The following is a 16,543-nucleotide window of genomic DNA, read 5'->3' on the forward strand; positions in this document are numbered from 1 at the left end:
AGTTGCTCCAAATCTGCTTGTTCTTATCAGACATTAATTTATAGGCAGGGCAAAACTGCTTTGAACTGTGACTTCTGTAGAGTTTGGCTTTGTGCTCCACTTTGACTGTCTTGTATATTTGTCTTTCCTAAAAGGCAAAACAGCAGAAACATGCATTTGCTTGTCACAAACTGGCCAAGGACTCAGGAAGTGCAGCCGTGGTCAACGACCTGAAGTGGAGCCCTGCCAGTCCCAGCATGGTGGCCATCTGCCTGTCCGATGGCAGCATCTCTGTCCTGCAGGTCACAGACTCTGTGAAGGTCTATGCCACACTCCCGTCCTCTGCTGCTGTCACATCTGGTGAGTGGCAGCCTTGGAGGGCACTCAGAATATTGGATACTGAAGAGCAGACATCAATTGTATAAACACAGGTTGCTTGTCTCAAGAGGAGTTTTCTTAAAATTCTTCACAAAAAGGAAGAGTTTAAACTCAGTGAGATCAGAAAATGTGTTGCAATGGATTTATGCTTTCCCAGCTGATGGCAGCAGCTGAGTCTTGTGGGTTATCCAGTGTGCCCACCTGTGGTTTGTGCTGTCTTAGGCTTGACTCATTTCCAGGAAAACATGCAAATAAGCATCATCACCTGTTGTGTTTTGACCTGTGTAGTTTGCCTTCTCTTGGACTGGATGACATGCTCTTTGATTCAGATTCATGACTTCTTTCAGTGGAAAAAATAGCAGGTTTATTTTATTGGTCCTGTTTTTGTGGGGCCTTGTAACTCTCCAGTTCCCTTAGGGCTAATTAAGTTATCTTTATTTTTTTTTTGCCTAGTGTGTTGGAGCCCAAAGGGAAAACAACTGGCTGCAGGGAGGCAAAATGGCACCGTGGTGCAATATCTGCCTGTAAGTATTGGTGGTGTTAAGGCCTTAGGACTTTTCAGGAGTTTGAAATGTTGTATATTGTTGTTTGGTTTTTTGGGGTTTTTTTCAGTTGGTTGATTGGTTTTTGTATCACAAACTACAGAATTTGGTTAGGTAGCACATGGTGTGAGCCATGTGATGCTGCCCAATTGCTTCAGTAATATTCAAGTGTCTTAGGCCAGTATTTGGTTTAGTTTAAGGTTTGCACTGATCACTGACGTAATGATTTCAGAGTGGCCCATGATTGTTAAAGAATGGGCGAATTCTAAACCAGTTCTCTGGGCTTTCTGCAAAACTTGCAGTTGGATTTGTTCATTGCCTTTTCTGTCTATTTAAGAGTTGTTTTATTTGCAGAATCTCCAGGAGAAGAAAGTAATCCCTTGTCCTCCCTTTTATGACTCAGACAATCCTGTTAAAGGTGCATATTTTTATTACCTTTTAATTCGTTTTCTCTTTAAAAGTGTTTCACTCATTCTTCCCCCTGTTGTCTTTACTTATAGCAACTCTATAGCACTGCTTATGAAATTACAGTCTGATTTTCTGTAATTCCTAAGCTTGATAGTTTAGGAGTTAGCTGCCATTTGTAATTTCCTTTTGTGCTGTGCACATTTAAAATCAACAAGAAAATATTACTGTAAAGTGTTTCTGGCTGAGGTTTTTGCTTTCTCTTTCAGTTTTGGATGTACTTTGGATTGGCACGTATGTCTTTGCCATCGTGTATGCAGAGGCTGATGGGACACTGGAGATGTCTCCACAAGTGGTCATAGCCATATTGCCTGTAAGTGCCAGCAGTCACAACAGCACAAATGTCTGTTGTTTGTTCCTGACTTGTTCATGACAATGGCAAGTTGCTTTTGTTGTTGATATTGGCACCACGTAGAATTTGAGTTTGGCACTACTGTAAATCATGGGGTTGAGGTTGGGGGATTAAGTGGAGGAAGTAGGATCCACCTGAAAATCAATGAGTAATCTGTTCTCTGCTGAGATTCAATTATTATATTATTGGTGCGCCCTGATACTGTCAAATTTAAGGGAGATTACTTGGTTTGTGTATTGAAAGATAAATTATCAATGTTGATCTTGCAGAAAAAGGAAGAGAAGCGACCAGAGAAGTTTGTGAATTTCATGGAGCCGTGCTACACGAGCTGCACTGAGAGACAGCATCATTACTTCCTCAATTTTGTTGAGGAATGGTGAGTGGCAGGAGTCATGGCAAACCACTTCCCTTGGTATGCATGTCTGAGGGGTCAGTGCTTCTCCATAGATTGTGTTCCCCCTTTTTGTAGAACTTGCAGTGGGCTGCCATGTTAGTTTTAACCTATTTGTGTCCATGCTTACAGGGATCTAGTTCTGGCAGCTTCAGCAGCTTCCACAGAAGTCAGCATTCTTGCCAGGCAGGGGGATCAGGTAATATTTTTATTCCATCTGTGGAATATATTTTGCCTTGCATCTGTGCAAATGTACATTTTCTTTCCCCAAGTAGAACCTATATAAGACCTGGAATACAATGAGATGATGAGTTTTTTAAGACTTCCCAAAACTAAACAAGCTTCTAAACTGTACAGAATCTGATGATAATTCTTAGATGAACAAGAGATGTGTGTTGTGAACCAAGTACCAGAAGTCTGTTTTTCATTATTCACTTGTCAGTCTCAAAATTTGGCCAAACTCACTATAATAGTGATTGATGTGAGGCCATCAGTTGAGGCTAAACATTAAAAATGTCTGACCTCTAACATGCAGTGATACATGAGAAGTCACACAAAAATCTGTGAAGGACCCTGATCTTTCTGGCATTTGTTAATCTGACAAATTTAAGTCGATACTCTCTAGCTGGTGTTTCAGTCTGTTGTAGACTGGAGTGCTGAAGAGGGCTGGTCACAGCAAAGCAGTAGTTGATGTAACAATAATTTTACTTTTTGCAGAACTGGGAATCATGGGTTTTGGAGGACTCCAGCAGAGCAGAACTTCCTCTGACAGATAAAAGTGATGACACTCTGCCCGTTGGGGTTGCTGTGGACTACACCAGTAGCATGCCCATTGTGATCAGTAAGTCTTGTTAGTCTCTCTTGTGGAGTAGTCCAAAAATCTCAGTATATTTGATATTTTTGAGGGGCAGCCTTGTGCTTAGAGTTCTGGGAAATCATTCTGAAAGGCAGACCAACACACCTGCTGCTGTTTTAATACCAAACCCACAGCACGTGTCTTTACTTCTGTGTAAGGATTCAGTGGTGAGGTGTTAAACACAGTTCTTTCCTGGAGCTTTCAGCATCCTGGGATATGACACCAACAGACATGGCAAACAAAGCTCCTGAGTTACATCTGTCCCCAGAACTGGGATTTTAGTGAGTTTAAAGGAGTTGTGTTCTAACACTGGCGATTTCAGGCTGCCCGTGAGGTGTTCTTTATTCTTGTCACTTGTGTCCTTTTGCAGAACTGTTTTGCATAAAGTACATTTGCATGGAACTAAAGGAAAAGTGGGTTGGTTTCAAAGCCAGAAACAGCAAAGATCACTGAGGTGAATGCATAGGTTTTAATTCAGCACAGGGTCTGTACTGCCTAAACCCTGCTGTGCTCTACATCTCAGCTGCATTATTGCTGTACCTTCTGTGCTGCCTAAAGGCCCTTCAAAGTACTCTGTCAAAGTCTGAAGCTACATCTGAGCTATTGTGTTGTATCTCAGTGAATTCTGAGAATTCTACCTTGAAGGCCAGAGACAGATGGAAATAGAGATGCCTTCAGGCAGAGTGGAAGGTACTGCAGTCAGGAGTTCCTGAAGAGCACAGGAGGGTGCCAGTTAACTGAGACCTTTACCTGAAAAAAAACTTACAGCAGGGAATTGAGGTCAAACATTGTACTTGAATGCCAAATTGAATTTGAAGCCTTTTCTCTGTTAATCTCTACAGTTACTGGATTAAGAAATCTGTCAGGACAGATTTTTTAAAGCTTGTGTTGTGCTGCCTCAGAGTTTTTAAAAAGGTTTTTCGAGAAGCTTTTTGACATTCCCTGTGTTCTGACACAAGGGTTTGGCTACACATTAATTGGCTTTGTAGTTCACCGCAAGTTTAGGTTGCAGAGAAACCTGATTTGTCCTGGAGCTTGTTCCCAGGTGGAAACTGCACTTCCCTAGCATGCTTTTCCTAAAGAACCAATAGTAAAGAAAAATGGCTGTTCACTGTGCTGCCTGACAAACAAAGCACCATGATTATAGCAGATTTTTCCTGCACTCTACATGTGTTAGGTTTGGGGTTTTGTGTGTAATTAAGCACAGTTAATCCATTACAGAATTTTAGAAATACAGAGTGTGTTCTGGGCCTTTAACTGTTCTGAGAATGTTTGTACTGAAGCAGACTCACAAAGCAGCTGCATAAAACACAAATATTTTATATCAGTGGTTCAGATCATGGGGATATTTGTTTGATGTTGGCTTTCTTTAAAGTTAAAAAGCTTCCTATGTAGCAATTCCATTTTGTAGTTTATGCATATGAATGTTAATGAGGGGACAGGACCCAATGGGATGTGGGGATTGCTGAAAGGAATTGAAGGAGGGAGCAGAGTATCAGTGAGGAAAAATGACTGCTTCAAAATCTGAAAAAGCTTGGCATGAGAATTGATGGGTGAAAGTTGGGCTTTGTCATTCAGGAGATGACATTCAATTGTCAAATAACCCTTTTATGAAACATGAAGTCAGGAACATAAAGGAATACAAAAGGATAAAGAAAGAGATCTGAGCACTGACAGAGAAGCAAGGGAATAAGGATGCAAATGAAAGCAAGAAGGTAGAAATATAAGAAATATTGTGTGAAGGAAGTCACATGAAGGTGGCAATTCCAGTAGGAACAGAATAGGAAGCTTTGACTGCAGGACTTATATGTGTGGTCTCTGGCAGGTGATGAGAAGATCCTTCCTCCAGCTCCAGTTCTGATCCTGCTCTCTACGGATGGTGTGCTTTGCCCATTTCACATGATCAACCAAAACCCAGGAGTCAGGTCACTTATTGTGACTGCAGAGCCGCTGCAGTTGGTCGGGGAGAGAGTTACAAAGTCAGCAGGTGAGTACTCCAGGGGCTTAGGGAACACTTGGATTTGTGGATCTTTGGAATATTGATCTGTCAGTTCAGTAGTCAGACACATGTGGTCACAGAAAACATATTTTTTCTTTATAATGATTAATGGTCACAGAAAACATATTTTTTCTTTATAATGATAATGGGGAGCAGTTCTTGGGTGTTTTGAGCTCCCAGGACTGTTCCCTGTCTTTTGTGCATGAGTGTGAAATTACCTAGTCCTGTTCCCCAAATCAGAGAATCATTTAGTTTGGAAAAGACCTCTAAGGTCATAGAGTCCTACCTTTAAACCTGTTTGTTTGTGGGATCTCAAGCACTTTGTAGGCTGTGCATTTAGACTTCCTTATGCCATCAGCCTTTGGAGAATAGGGCCAAACCAGTTTTAGGAGGCTTTTTGCCCAGCTCTGAGCACAGCCTGCACACTTCAGAGGGGTGATGGTTTTCCTCCATGGTTTTGCCACAGGAGATCATGGCATTTGACTGCAGAAAAATCCTATTTAAACAAAAATCAATTTAAATCCTATTTAAAGCTTTCCTCAGCACTGTGAAAATTGTGTCAGCAGGTGAAGAGGAGTAGTTTTGTTTGAGTTATAGATGTGTTGCCCTGTATAGTGTGATGTAGGCAGGTGATTGTTTTGCTTGTCTGCATTAATGGAGAAATAATTGCAAATGCACCATTTTCTTCCCTGTGCCCAAATTTGCCTCTCCTTCCCCCACCAGAATGCTGTTTTTTGGCAGCCTGCCTTCCTGCAGCGCTGGCTAACTTGTGTGCTGACTGCTTATTTTATTTGAGATGGCAGGAACCTCATCAAAATCAATGGAGGAAGGTGAAGCTTTTTAAGAGGAAACTGCAGACAACATTAATCTGGACAGATTGTTGTATTGATCGTGACTTTGTACAGTTTCTGTATCCCTTGCTGGCATTGGGGACTACAAGCCCAGCTCTGCCATCTCTCTTCTTCACTGTCCAGTGAAACAAGCAGTGCTGAGCTGTCCCAATCAAACAGATTTGGCCTTGCAATACGTTCTGCCATTAGTGCAGCCAAATGAGCCTCCTCCTTTCCCATTTGTCTTTCTGCAGGGAGTACTGCCACAAGTCCAACCACTCCTCCAACTTCTCTAAAGCCTGACACAGCACCAGCTGCCGCTCCCACTGTGCCCACCTCAAGTCAGACTCCAGCAGGAAGTGGAGCAGCTGTTTTTTCCTTCATGCCCTCAGCTGTGAAGACTCCTGGCTCCACAGGCAGTGATCCTCCACCATATTCCTTTGCCACTGATACCTCCAAGCAAGCCCAGACTCCTGCTCTGACTGGAGCAGCAACATTCTCCTTCTCCTCTGCTTCTTCCAAGGCATCCATGACTCCTGCTTCTGTAGGCAGCACTACAACAGCTCCTGCCACCTCTTTTCCTTTTGGGTCCATGAACTTCAAACCAGCTGCAGACAGTTCACCTGGGCCACTGCTCTCCACAGCAACTGCTGCACAGAAGCCATCTTTTACACCTTCAGCTTCTTCAGTCAAAGTGAACCTCAATGAGAAGTAAATAGATTCACCAGTGAATGCAGGGGCTGGGTACTTGTTAAATTGCTGCAGGCATGGATAATGTATGGTAGTTCTGAAGATGGTGTCTGGCTTTTTGCCCTGACAACAGTTCCTCAAATTCCCAGAAAAGCACTGAGGAAGCCCCTCTTTATCCAAGAGTGTCATGGCTGTGGAAATCCTCAGTGCTTCCCATGCCAGAGCTTGCATTCATGGGTACTAGTCAAGGGACAATGTCAAAAATTTAGACTGATAAATTGCCAAAGACTTAGTGGGGGTTTCTATATCTTTGTTTCATAGGCCTCAGTGATTCCATGCTTTGGTTTGATGCAAATCATGGCTAAGGACTGGTGGGAAATCCTTTCTGTCTGGAACTGCTTTAGTGGAGTGGTGATAGCACAAGTTTCTGTGACAGTTTGTTGAAGGTTACTTACCCCCAGTCTGAGAGAAAGCTGGAGCCACAGCTGATGGATTGCTTTGCCACTCTGTGTTCAGCAGAGAAGGTGCCAGACCTTTTGATTCTGATCTGAAATGGACACTTGCTCACTGAGCACAGGATCTGGAATCTTCAAAGCTTGTTCACACTCGCTGAAAAAAATGAATATTGATTAGAAACTATGCAAAAAGGGTTTGAGTGTTCTCAGATGTCATAGTCTCACTCCTGAGACTTGCTCTTTATTTTTAGAAAAAGTGGTTTAAAACACAGAGCTATGTTAATTGGAGCTGCTTTTTAAGGAGAAGAACTTTCATGTAAATGCATCATAAGACATTTTTGATGGTTTAAATGATTATTTTTGAATTAGAAAAATCTTTACTACACCAGAATCTGATGGGAGCTCTTAGGGCTTTTTATATTTTGTGTATAAAGCAAATGATACACCAGTGAATTGGCTGAATATTTAAATTGGCTGCCTTGAGGAGCTGAGTTTGCAAATGAATAGAAATTCATATTTTCTTGCAGAATTTCTGTTTGAGCATTACTCTGAGGATGACACTGAAGGGCAGCTCATATTTGCTATAGTTGGAACAAAATGATGAAGTGCATTTGAAGCAGGGTAGTATTTTTTGCAGGCATTTAGCTTTTGCTCATTGGAGGATCTAAGATAGAAGTCTATGTGGTTCCATGTATTCAGTAATTATCCTGGGTGACTCCTTCCCACTATCACCAGAAGCTACTCATGATTTTGTATCTGTTGCTAATCCCAGGGGATACTCATTCATTTATTCTTTTATTCACTCATTCATTTATTCATTCTGTTGCAGGTTCAGTGCTGTAGACACCTCTTCTCCCACCAGCAGCAGTGGGCAATGCACTTCCACAATGTTTTCCTTCTCAACCAGTTCAAAAACTGCTCCTGGAGGTTCTTTGGGCCAGTCCACACCCCTTGCAGCCCCTCCTGCCACACCACTGAAGACTTCATCCCCTGTCCCTACCACAGGTAGGAGTCTGATCCCTATTGTTGGAAATAATGCCTTATAAAAAACTTTCTAAAAGTTTTAGGACACAGGGAGCTTCATTTGGTTTCTTGCTTGTTTTCCCTGCTGCTTTCCCTGCTCCAGAGGCCCTCCTGGTTAGTACACCATCATGATGTGAATCACTTTTTCTTGAAACTGAGCATTTTTTCCATTTGTGCTCTATTTCTCAGAGAGCCATGTGTGAAATAATTATATTCAGCTGCTTAAGGTCACCCAGAAGTTTTGGCATTTTCAGTCCTTTGAATGTTTCTGGGCAGCCACACAAATCAATGCCTTACTTTCCATCTGCCAGTTTCCTCAAGCTTTGTATAAGTTCATCAATTACTGTTGTTCTGATTAAATTCCAGTGGCACGCCCTGCTCAAAATAATCCTCCAGCTTCCTTGGTACAGAAGACACCCAAAATCACCCCATCAGCAGCAAAGCCAAGCACTACTCAGGTAACAGGAACTTGACTGGGTTCTTTGGAGGGTGAATGTTTTTCATGGCCCATGAATTGCTTAGAATTCCTTGGACTGAATTAGTGTTCTTAAGTCAAAAAATTAGCTATGTTCTGATTTGGAAACAGTAGCAAATCTGTGGTTCTAAAAAATGTTCTCTGCATGTCTCTGCATATAGAAAGCTGTATTTTACCTATGCTATAATCAGAGTGTATGGTGTCTGAATGGAGTTTCTAACACCAGGCCTTTTTTGATAGTCTAAGCTCCCTGTTGCAATGGATATATCCTTAATATTGGTTTTGGTTTTGTCTTTCTTTTCCCCCAGGGCAAATCAGCACTCCCCAGCACAGCTTTAGAGAAACAGACCCACCAGTGGAAGGAGTCAGACCCTGTCATTGCAGGAATCAGGGAGGAGGTGAGATTTTCAAGCAGTTTTCTTCATACTGCCACACAGACACTTCCATTCAGCTGTGTTCTGATGATGTCTGTAAGTAGTTTAGGAGTCGGAATGGAAATTTTTCCTAAGATGATCAGCCTGTAGTTGTTATTTGTGTCCTGTTCAGTCATCTTCAGTCACTGTGTTGAGAAGATGGAGTATTCTTTCCTGTTAATGTTCAAGAAGCATTTCCTGCTTTGGCTGCAAAGTGACCGGTGTTTATGGTGTAGTTGAGGCATGATCCAAGAGCTGAGACATTTGTTCCAGACCCTGCTGTGTTTTCAGTGGCTGCCCTTTCTTCCACTTGGCCTTGCAGATTGCACATTTTCAAAAGGAGATGGAGGAGCTGAAGGCCCGGACTTCCAAAGCCTGTTTCCAAGTTGGAACTCCAGAGGAAATGAAGATGTTGCGAACTGAGTCAGATGATCTTCACACCTTCCTCTTGGAAATTAAAGAGACAACAGAGGTGAGCAGGCTATCTTTAAACTGTGAACCAGCAGTGACTCTTCCTCACCTGATGTTCCTCCTTAGCCTGCTACAGCTGAACTGTAGATGGAACATCTGACACTACTGTGTTAATGAGGAGGTGGCATTTGCCTTTGTGCTTTCAGGCAGATGCTTGCAGAAATGGCAAGAAATGTTTGTGCTAGAAATGGCAGTAGAAAATGTTACCTTGAAACTTGTCTCATCTGTTCTATTTCACTTTGCAGTCACTTCATGGAGATATCAGTATTCTGAAGACAACCCTGCTGGAGGGATTTGCAGGGGTAGAAGAGGCTAAAGAACAGAACGAACAGAATCGTAGCTCAGGGTATTTACACTTGCTCTATAAGAAACCTTTGGATCCCAAGAGTGAAGCACAGCTTCAGGTATGAATCATGTCAGCCAACTTCTGATAGAGAGCTTTAAATAAAATAAAACTTAGGCTTGTGTGTGCAAGTTCCTAGCATTGTTGTTCTGCCCTAAGTATTTGCTGTTTCAGTAAGTAGTCTAGTGAATGTGTGGTGAGCTTTGGTTTCCATGAGTTTGCAAGAGATCCTGGAAATCCTCTCCTGAAGCTCCTCTCTGTTCTTGCCATTTGCAGTGATGATTCAAAACTCCTTCAGAAGGGATATATTTCACCTGAGATCCAAGTCTATTCTAATCTTAGAATGTGACTCTTGACATCCTGTTCCTTCTCAGCCTGTAGTGTTTGCTCAGAGATTTCAGTTAAAAGAATGTTGGGTTTTTTCCTAAACTTTATAGAAGAGTTCTTGGAATTATTTTTATCTTCAGCAAGTGCCTTATGGAACAATTTGATGATTTATTATGACTTACAGAATTGTGTGGTTAATTTCATGGATGGTGGAGCATAAAGCTTAATGATATTCTGAAAGCTGGGGCACAAAGGAAAATAACCAGCAGCACTTAAAGAGGCTCTCAAAGACAAGAAAGAAAGTAGGGGTGAAGCACTTTTTGTTACAGCTCTGGTGATGAAGGCTATTTAACCCTAAGCAAAATAGAGTGAATGTGCCCTACAAATGATATTTGGTCTTTTATACACTGATAAGTTCCCCTCAAGAGGTTTGACTGGCAGGTTGAAGGCATAATTGAATGTCATCTTTGTGGCAGGAGGTATCAAGACCATGCATGCAGTTACTAGAAGTCAGCTGACACAAAGTAATTTCTTTTATGTCTGATCTCTAATCTTCACCTGGATTCTGTTGATTGATTCAGTCTTAATTGCATGCCTGCTTTGATGTCCAGCGTGTCTCTCTGACATCTAAAGCTTACGCTTGTGACTTCAGAGATGATAATCTTGGAGTATGTGTTTCACTGTGTAGAGGAAGGACCATGAAAAGTAGAAGTGGAAGTGGATTTGAATGGAATGAGAGAGCTTTTGGGTCAACTTTGTGGAAGTTTGCTTTGAGAAAGCTGTGTGCTGACTCTGAAATCATCCCCATTCTCCTGGGTGAGAAAAGCTCCCTTAGGCAGCCTTGTGTCTTAGTTTTCAATGAAGTTTTCAAGACCCTGAGACTTTTCTGATGTCCAGCTCTACCAGTTTGGTATCCAGAGACTTGCTGCCACAATAGGTGCTGGGGAAAGGAAGCCTGGGCTTGGCAGTGTTTAACACTAAGCCCACAGCAGGACTGGGTGTGCTTTCAGGTTGGAGAGGTCCCACTAGAATTCCATGCTGTATCTTGAAAGCATTTACAGTGGAATTCTTCTCAAGCTGTGTTCCTTGGCTGCTTCATCATATTTAGGTGAACATTCTATTGAGATGAGCTGAAACCAACTACAGTTCCTATTTCCGTTTTACAAGGTTGGAGTTCAAGGCAGGGCCATGCCATGCCAGGCAGGAAGGATCACAGGAATGAGACTGAGCTCTGGGTTTGTTTTGGGAGCAGAGCCTGGGGCCAGAGGTCTTTGGCAGAGGTGCTGCAGTTGTGCAGCTGTGTGGTCATGGATAAGTTACTTTACTCTCTGTCCTTGCTTTTTACTTATTTTCATTTTCCTACCTATACAAGTCAAATTAATTCCTTGCCTTTATGTGGGAGGTGTGAGCATTTGTGAGTGCTTTCATGAATCATAGTCTGTGAATGCTAATATTCTAGAGCCTTGTGAGCAGCCTGCAAAGCTTTGATCACTTATAATTGTTAAGAGTTTCAATGTTGTAAGATGGGACCAAATGACTCATGTTCTGGAACTGGCATTTGAAATAAGGATTGTTTTGTATAATGCCTGGTGTTTGTAAAATCCTTTTTGTAAAGACCTGGCAGTGTTTTGCAAATATTATGGACAGTATTACTCTTAGTTGAGAGCTGAGGTGAAATGTCCAGGGCAAACCATGGACAAAGTGTACCCTATTGATTGTTACGTAAATTTTCACCATGTTGGGTTCTGTTGTGCTGGCAAAATTTTCCAGGCAGAAGTATGGACAAGTGCTCTGTGGCTAGGACAGAATGAGCCCAGAGTCTTCATCTTCTTCAACTGAAACTGAGATTTCTGAAATTATTTTAAAACTCACTTTATTTTGCATGGCAGGAAATCCGGCGCTTGCACCAGTACGTGAAGTTTGCTGTTCAGGATGTGAACGACGTTCTGGATTTAGAGTGGGACTGGCACCTGGAACAGAAGAGAAAGCAGAAGTAAGTGACTGAAACTGGAGTACAGAACTGTATCTGTGAATAGGGAATTAGTCTATAATCAAGAGAGAAAGACCTTTTTCTGTTGATCTTTTTCAAGATGATCTTTTTCTGGGAGTAAAGCTTGTCTCAGACACCTAATGGAAGCCATAGTTTCAGACTCTGGCTTGATACACGTTACAAGCTTCTTGTCTCCTTGTACAGTGCAAATAGAGCTTATAAAAAACAAACTGTAAGCTTTGCAGAAATTCATTGATGGCAACTAATTAAACCTTTCTAAGATAAAACATCTTAAAGCAAATGGGCTAAATAAATAAACTGGCTGCATATTCAAAGGAGAAATCTGTATTTGAACTGAACTGAACTGCTTTGGTGATTGACCTTGAGTTTCAGTAGCCAGAACCACTAAACCATTGGTGTTTGCTTGCCTGCCTGTGACCCAGGTGCACAGAATGGTCCTTATCCTGTCTCTTGATCTGATCTCTGCAGGCGTCTGATAGTCCCTGAGCGAGAGACTTTGTTCAACACCCTGGCAAATAACCGGGAAATCATCAACCAGCAGAGGAAGAGACTCAACCACCTGGTGAACAGCCTGCAGCAACTGCGCCTCTACAACCAGACATCTCAGTGGAGTGTTCCCAGTGATGCACCTCTAAACAGTGCTCAGAGGTATGTGAAACATCAATTCCTCCCTCTCTCTTGCCCCCAGCAATGTGCAAGGGTGCATCCTCCAGAGAATGATGTTTTGTGGGCATGGTATGGGAGGACAGGACATTCTAAAGATTATACTAAACCATGCTCAGGTAATACAGAAGCTCATTGGTTGTATTCTTAGACACTTTTTGATGCTTAGCAGAAATTTCACCTAAAAGTTTAAAGAGTTTTTTTAGTAAATGGGATAATAGAGCCTCCAGGCTGAGATACTGCTGATTGTCTGTCTGACTTCAGGGGAAGAAGTGAATGATTATTGAAGTTTCCAAAGTAGTTAAATGTGCATCACACAGTATCTAGAGGAGCCAATTGTTCCTCCAGATATGCCAGTGGTTCTAGTGGCTACTTTGGCCCGGTTTTGTTCCTGCTTTGGTTGGCTTCTATCTGCTGCTGCTGTTTTTTCACTGCTCTGCCTTGTCCCAGTTTTGACAGTGACCTTGAAAGCCTGCGCAACGATTTGATGAAAACTACTTTGAAATCACATGCCAAACCTTTGCCCAAAGCACCTGGTAATTTGTTCTTTCTTTCTGCCATAAATGTGAATTACCTTTTTTTTTTTGACTTGCAGTTTGACTGTAGACTAAAAACTGCCTTCCATTTTCCAGCTAAGCTATCCCCAGTGAAGCAGGCACAGTTAAGGAATTTTCTAGCCAAAAGGAAAACTCCACCAATTAGATCTACAGCTCCAGGTAAACTTTTAGTTTATATGCCTTCCAGGAGGGTGACTTACTTGCTGTGGGACTGAGAACTGAAATTAGCTTTTGACTACTCAACCCCTGCTTCTCCTTTCCTGTTCTCCCATCTGCTCTCAGGAGGACTTGCCTTCAGTTGCTGTCTGGTTGAAGGCTGCTTTTCCAGGCAGTTAAGAAGACAAATCCTATCAATGCATGAGTAAAATGAGCCAATAGGACAGCATCCTAAAATAGGGTGCATTTATCATGGTTGTTACACTGGATGGTTCTCTCAATTAATACTGAATTTTGGTTTTGATGTTGCAGCAAGTTTGTCCCGATCTGCCTTCTTGTCCACAAGATATTATGAAGATTTGGATGAAGTCAGCTCAACATCCTCAGTTTCCCAGTCACTGGAGAATGATGATTCCCAAGCAGTGGACCAGGAAGAAGAGGCTGCCCCGGTCCAAGTCCCTCGTCATGCTCCTGTGGTCCGAACTCCCTCAATCCAGCCTGGTTTGATGGCTCAGTCTCCATCCTTCGGGAAACAGCACCTCTCCCTGGGTACTTTGTGTGAGTTGTGTTTGCAGTGTCTCTTCTCAGTGTGGTCTTGTGGGTAGCTTTAACTACTGCGTTATCCATTGGCAGTGCTTCGGGCCCTGGAGAAGAGTGATTGCAGGATACAGATTTACTTTGCCAGGTTCCCAGGAGCAGTAACAGAGTGGCTTTGTAACCTCATGAACTTGAGCTAAAAGCACTAAAACACCTTGACTCACTGATTGCATTTTTGTGATAGCCTGGTTCTTTCAAAATGCAGTGGATAAAGTATTGCCCAAAGACTAAGAAACTGGAGTACTACTGCATTTGTGGCCAAGGTTAGAAGTTCTGTGCCCAGCAAGTCTCAGTAAGAACTGCATTTGCATAAATTCAGTTTTCCTTGTGCAAGGAAAACTTTCCTTTCTTTAATCTCTGCAACCAGAGAGAAAATAAGGTGTCAGCAGAAGTGTCTGTTACAGCAGGCTGGAAGTCCTTTAAGGCATTAAAATGATATCTGTTGAGACTTACTAAATTCCTTGGGATATACCAAAATCTGCCAGGGACAGATTGGGTTGATTGTTTGAATGGCCTGCACATGAGTCCTGTCAGGAGGAAGCTGTGTACTTAGAGGAACTGCAGTTCAGCAAAGGCTTTCAGAGACTCCTGGATTTATAGAGAAACATTTAACTAATACTTTTATTAATTTCTTTCTTTTTTAGTGCCTACATCTTCAAACAGAATCATCCCACAAGGGGCAGACAGTACAATGCTTGCAACAAAGACTGTGAAACATGGAGCCCCTGCTCCCTCTGTCACCGTTCCAGCACCACAAGCAGCTGCTGCTGCAGCTCTGCAGAGGCAGATGGCTGCTAACCAGTCCCCAGGTAAAAGGATGGCTAATTGCCCAAGTGACCTCTGAGCAGCTGAATGGGGCTTTCACAGGGATTTAGTGCTCTCAAAGGAGGAGATCATCAAACAAAATGTGGCATTGGTGCGCCTCTGAGCTATCCAGTGTTCCTTTGTCTTCTTTTTTCCTGTAAGCTGCTAGTACAAAATACCTGAGACTCTCCCATTTCTGTTAACAGAAGATCTTGCAATGTTTGTAGGAGAGAGTTTCATAACACATTTGGTCAGCAAACAAAAAAATATACCAGCTGCATAGATTGCTGCCCACTTCTTTTGTCCTTAATGAAGTCTGAGGTTCCAAATGTTTTGGGCCAGGTACACTATATATGTTTTAGAATCTTGGATGGATATTTTTGGAATTATTGAGGCCATACTGAATGAAATGCTTAATATGGAATTTTTCTTTACATCTGTTTGTTTTTTTTTTCCCTCTGATTTTTTCTGTTCCTTAAAGCTGTGAGCACCTCCTTGACTGAATCAACTCTGAAGACTGTTCCTCAGGTGGTGAATGTTCGAGAAATCAAGTCTAGTGCACTGACCCCAGCAGTCTCTGCAGTAATAGGGTGAGTGAGTGCTGCCCTTCTTTCTGGTGGCCTTTGGTAGCATTTGCACTGGAGCACATCTGCCAGTGGGGAGCAGTAGCAGTGTTTTAGTGAGTCTGGCTGTGTAAGACCTGAAGTGGGTGCATTTAGACAAGAGTATTGGGTTTGTGGATTAAAAGAAAGAAATAAAGAAGACTTTACCAGGCCATTCAAGGAATTGCTAATGACTTGTCCTGAATAAATGATGAGATCAGTATTAACTGGTCTTAACCAGTATTAACTCCTTCTCCATTTGTCTGTATTAACATCCTTCTCTATTTGTCTGTGAAATGTATTTATGTGCATCCTCTCCTTTTGGGATTCTGTGGTTTTACTGCTAATATGAAATTTGGCTCTGATATCTCTCAAATACCTCTGTTCTGCCTCTCTCAGTGAGGGAATTGTAGCCCTCTGTCACTGAGTGTGGTCTGTGACTTCAGGCTGTCCAGATGTTTTCCTTCTACTTTGTCATCCTTTGCTGAGAGAACCTTCTCTAGAGTTATGCCTCTTGTTTCTGTTCCCAGATTCACCCCCTGAAGGGAGGGAGAACTAGCTTTTCTGGAAACTTATCTCAAATGTTTTGACATCAGTGGAAACTTGTCTCAAATGTTTTGACATCAGAATTTTGACTGAGGGGTTGGGGTGTCACTAGGGGTCAGTCACTTTGGAATATTACTGAGCTGCAGGGCTCTTCCTCAGGAGTAAACTAGGAACGTCTGGTATTTAACCTTGAATTTGTTACCATTTCTTGTGAGTTAGCTGTAACACTCTGCTTCCTGCAGACAACAGCCAGCTCAGCTCATTCCAGAGATTTCTGCCTTATCACAAGCTCTGTCACCAGCCTAGGACTAGGCTTTTCCCCTGTCATTGTGATGACCTTGGAACTGTCTTTGCTTGAAGTTCCTGCTGCTGCTTAAGACCAGAGCAGTGCACAGCTCTGGGCTGGGGAGGCAAGGGCAGTACTGAGAAATTCGTGCAAAGTTGAGCTTACTGCATGAACAGGGATAAATTCACCACATATCTCTGATTATATATGGTGTTACAAATGCTTTATCCATATAACTGTGAGCTGCATGTGCAGCTCCTGGAACAGTTGCTGTTGTTACATCACCATAGGCTTTCACACATTTGTGTGTACTCTTCACTCTCAAAGAAAAA

The 16,543-nt window shown here is 42.4% G+C and overlaps 1 protein-coding gene across 3 annotated transcripts in view; it reads left to right on the top strand.

Annotated features, from left to right (window-relative positions):
* Positions 1-16,543, top strand: part of NUP214 (nucleoporin 214) — a 38,510-nt gene that overhangs the window by 2,611 nt on the left and 19,356 nt on the right. For 2 of the 3 annotated variants that reach the window (XM_030286511.4, XM_012578331.5), the window contains exons 4-24: positions 135-339; positions 811-881; positions 1,254-1,317; positions 1,574-1,677; positions 1,986-2,092; positions 2,240-2,306; positions 2,825-2,948; positions 4,789-4,950; positions 6,047-6,503; positions 7,767-7,942; positions 8,327-8,418; positions 8,744-8,833; positions 9,171-9,320; positions 9,565-9,723; positions 11,879-11,982; positions 12,469-12,648; positions 13,114-13,199; positions 13,296-13,379; positions 13,689-13,934; positions 14,618-14,782; positions 15,259-15,367. In XM_030286511.4, the coding sequence (XP_030142371.4) occupies positions 135-339; positions 811-881; positions 1,254-1,317; positions 1,574-1,677; positions 1,986-2,092; positions 2,240-2,306; positions 2,825-2,948; positions 4,789-4,950; positions 6,047-6,503; positions 7,767-7,942; positions 8,327-8,418; positions 8,744-8,833; positions 9,171-9,320; positions 9,565-9,723; positions 11,879-11,982; positions 12,469-12,648; positions 13,114-13,199; positions 13,296-13,379; positions 13,689-13,934; positions 14,618-14,782; positions 15,259-15,367 (3,002 nt within the window). The remainder of the gene's footprint in view (positions 1-134; positions 340-810; positions 882-1,253; positions 1,318-1,573; positions 1,678-1,985; positions 2,093-2,239; positions 2,307-2,824; positions 2,949-4,788; positions 4,951-6,046; positions 6,504-7,766; positions 7,943-8,326; positions 8,419-8,743; positions 8,834-9,170; positions 9,321-9,564; positions 9,724-11,878; positions 11,983-12,468; positions 12,649-13,113; positions 13,200-13,295; positions 13,380-13,688; positions 13,935-14,617; positions 14,783-15,258; positions 15,368-16,543) is intronic. The other variant, XM_030286512.4, reaches the window with a different exon arrangement.

Source organism: Taeniopygia guttata, chromosome 17 (assembly GCF_048771995.1).
Source record: "Taeniopygia guttata chromosome 17, bTaeGut7.mat, whole genome shotgun sequence".
Classification (NCBI taxonomy): Eukaryota; Metazoa; Chordata; class Aves; order Passeriformes; family Estrildidae; genus Taeniopygia; species Taeniopygia guttata.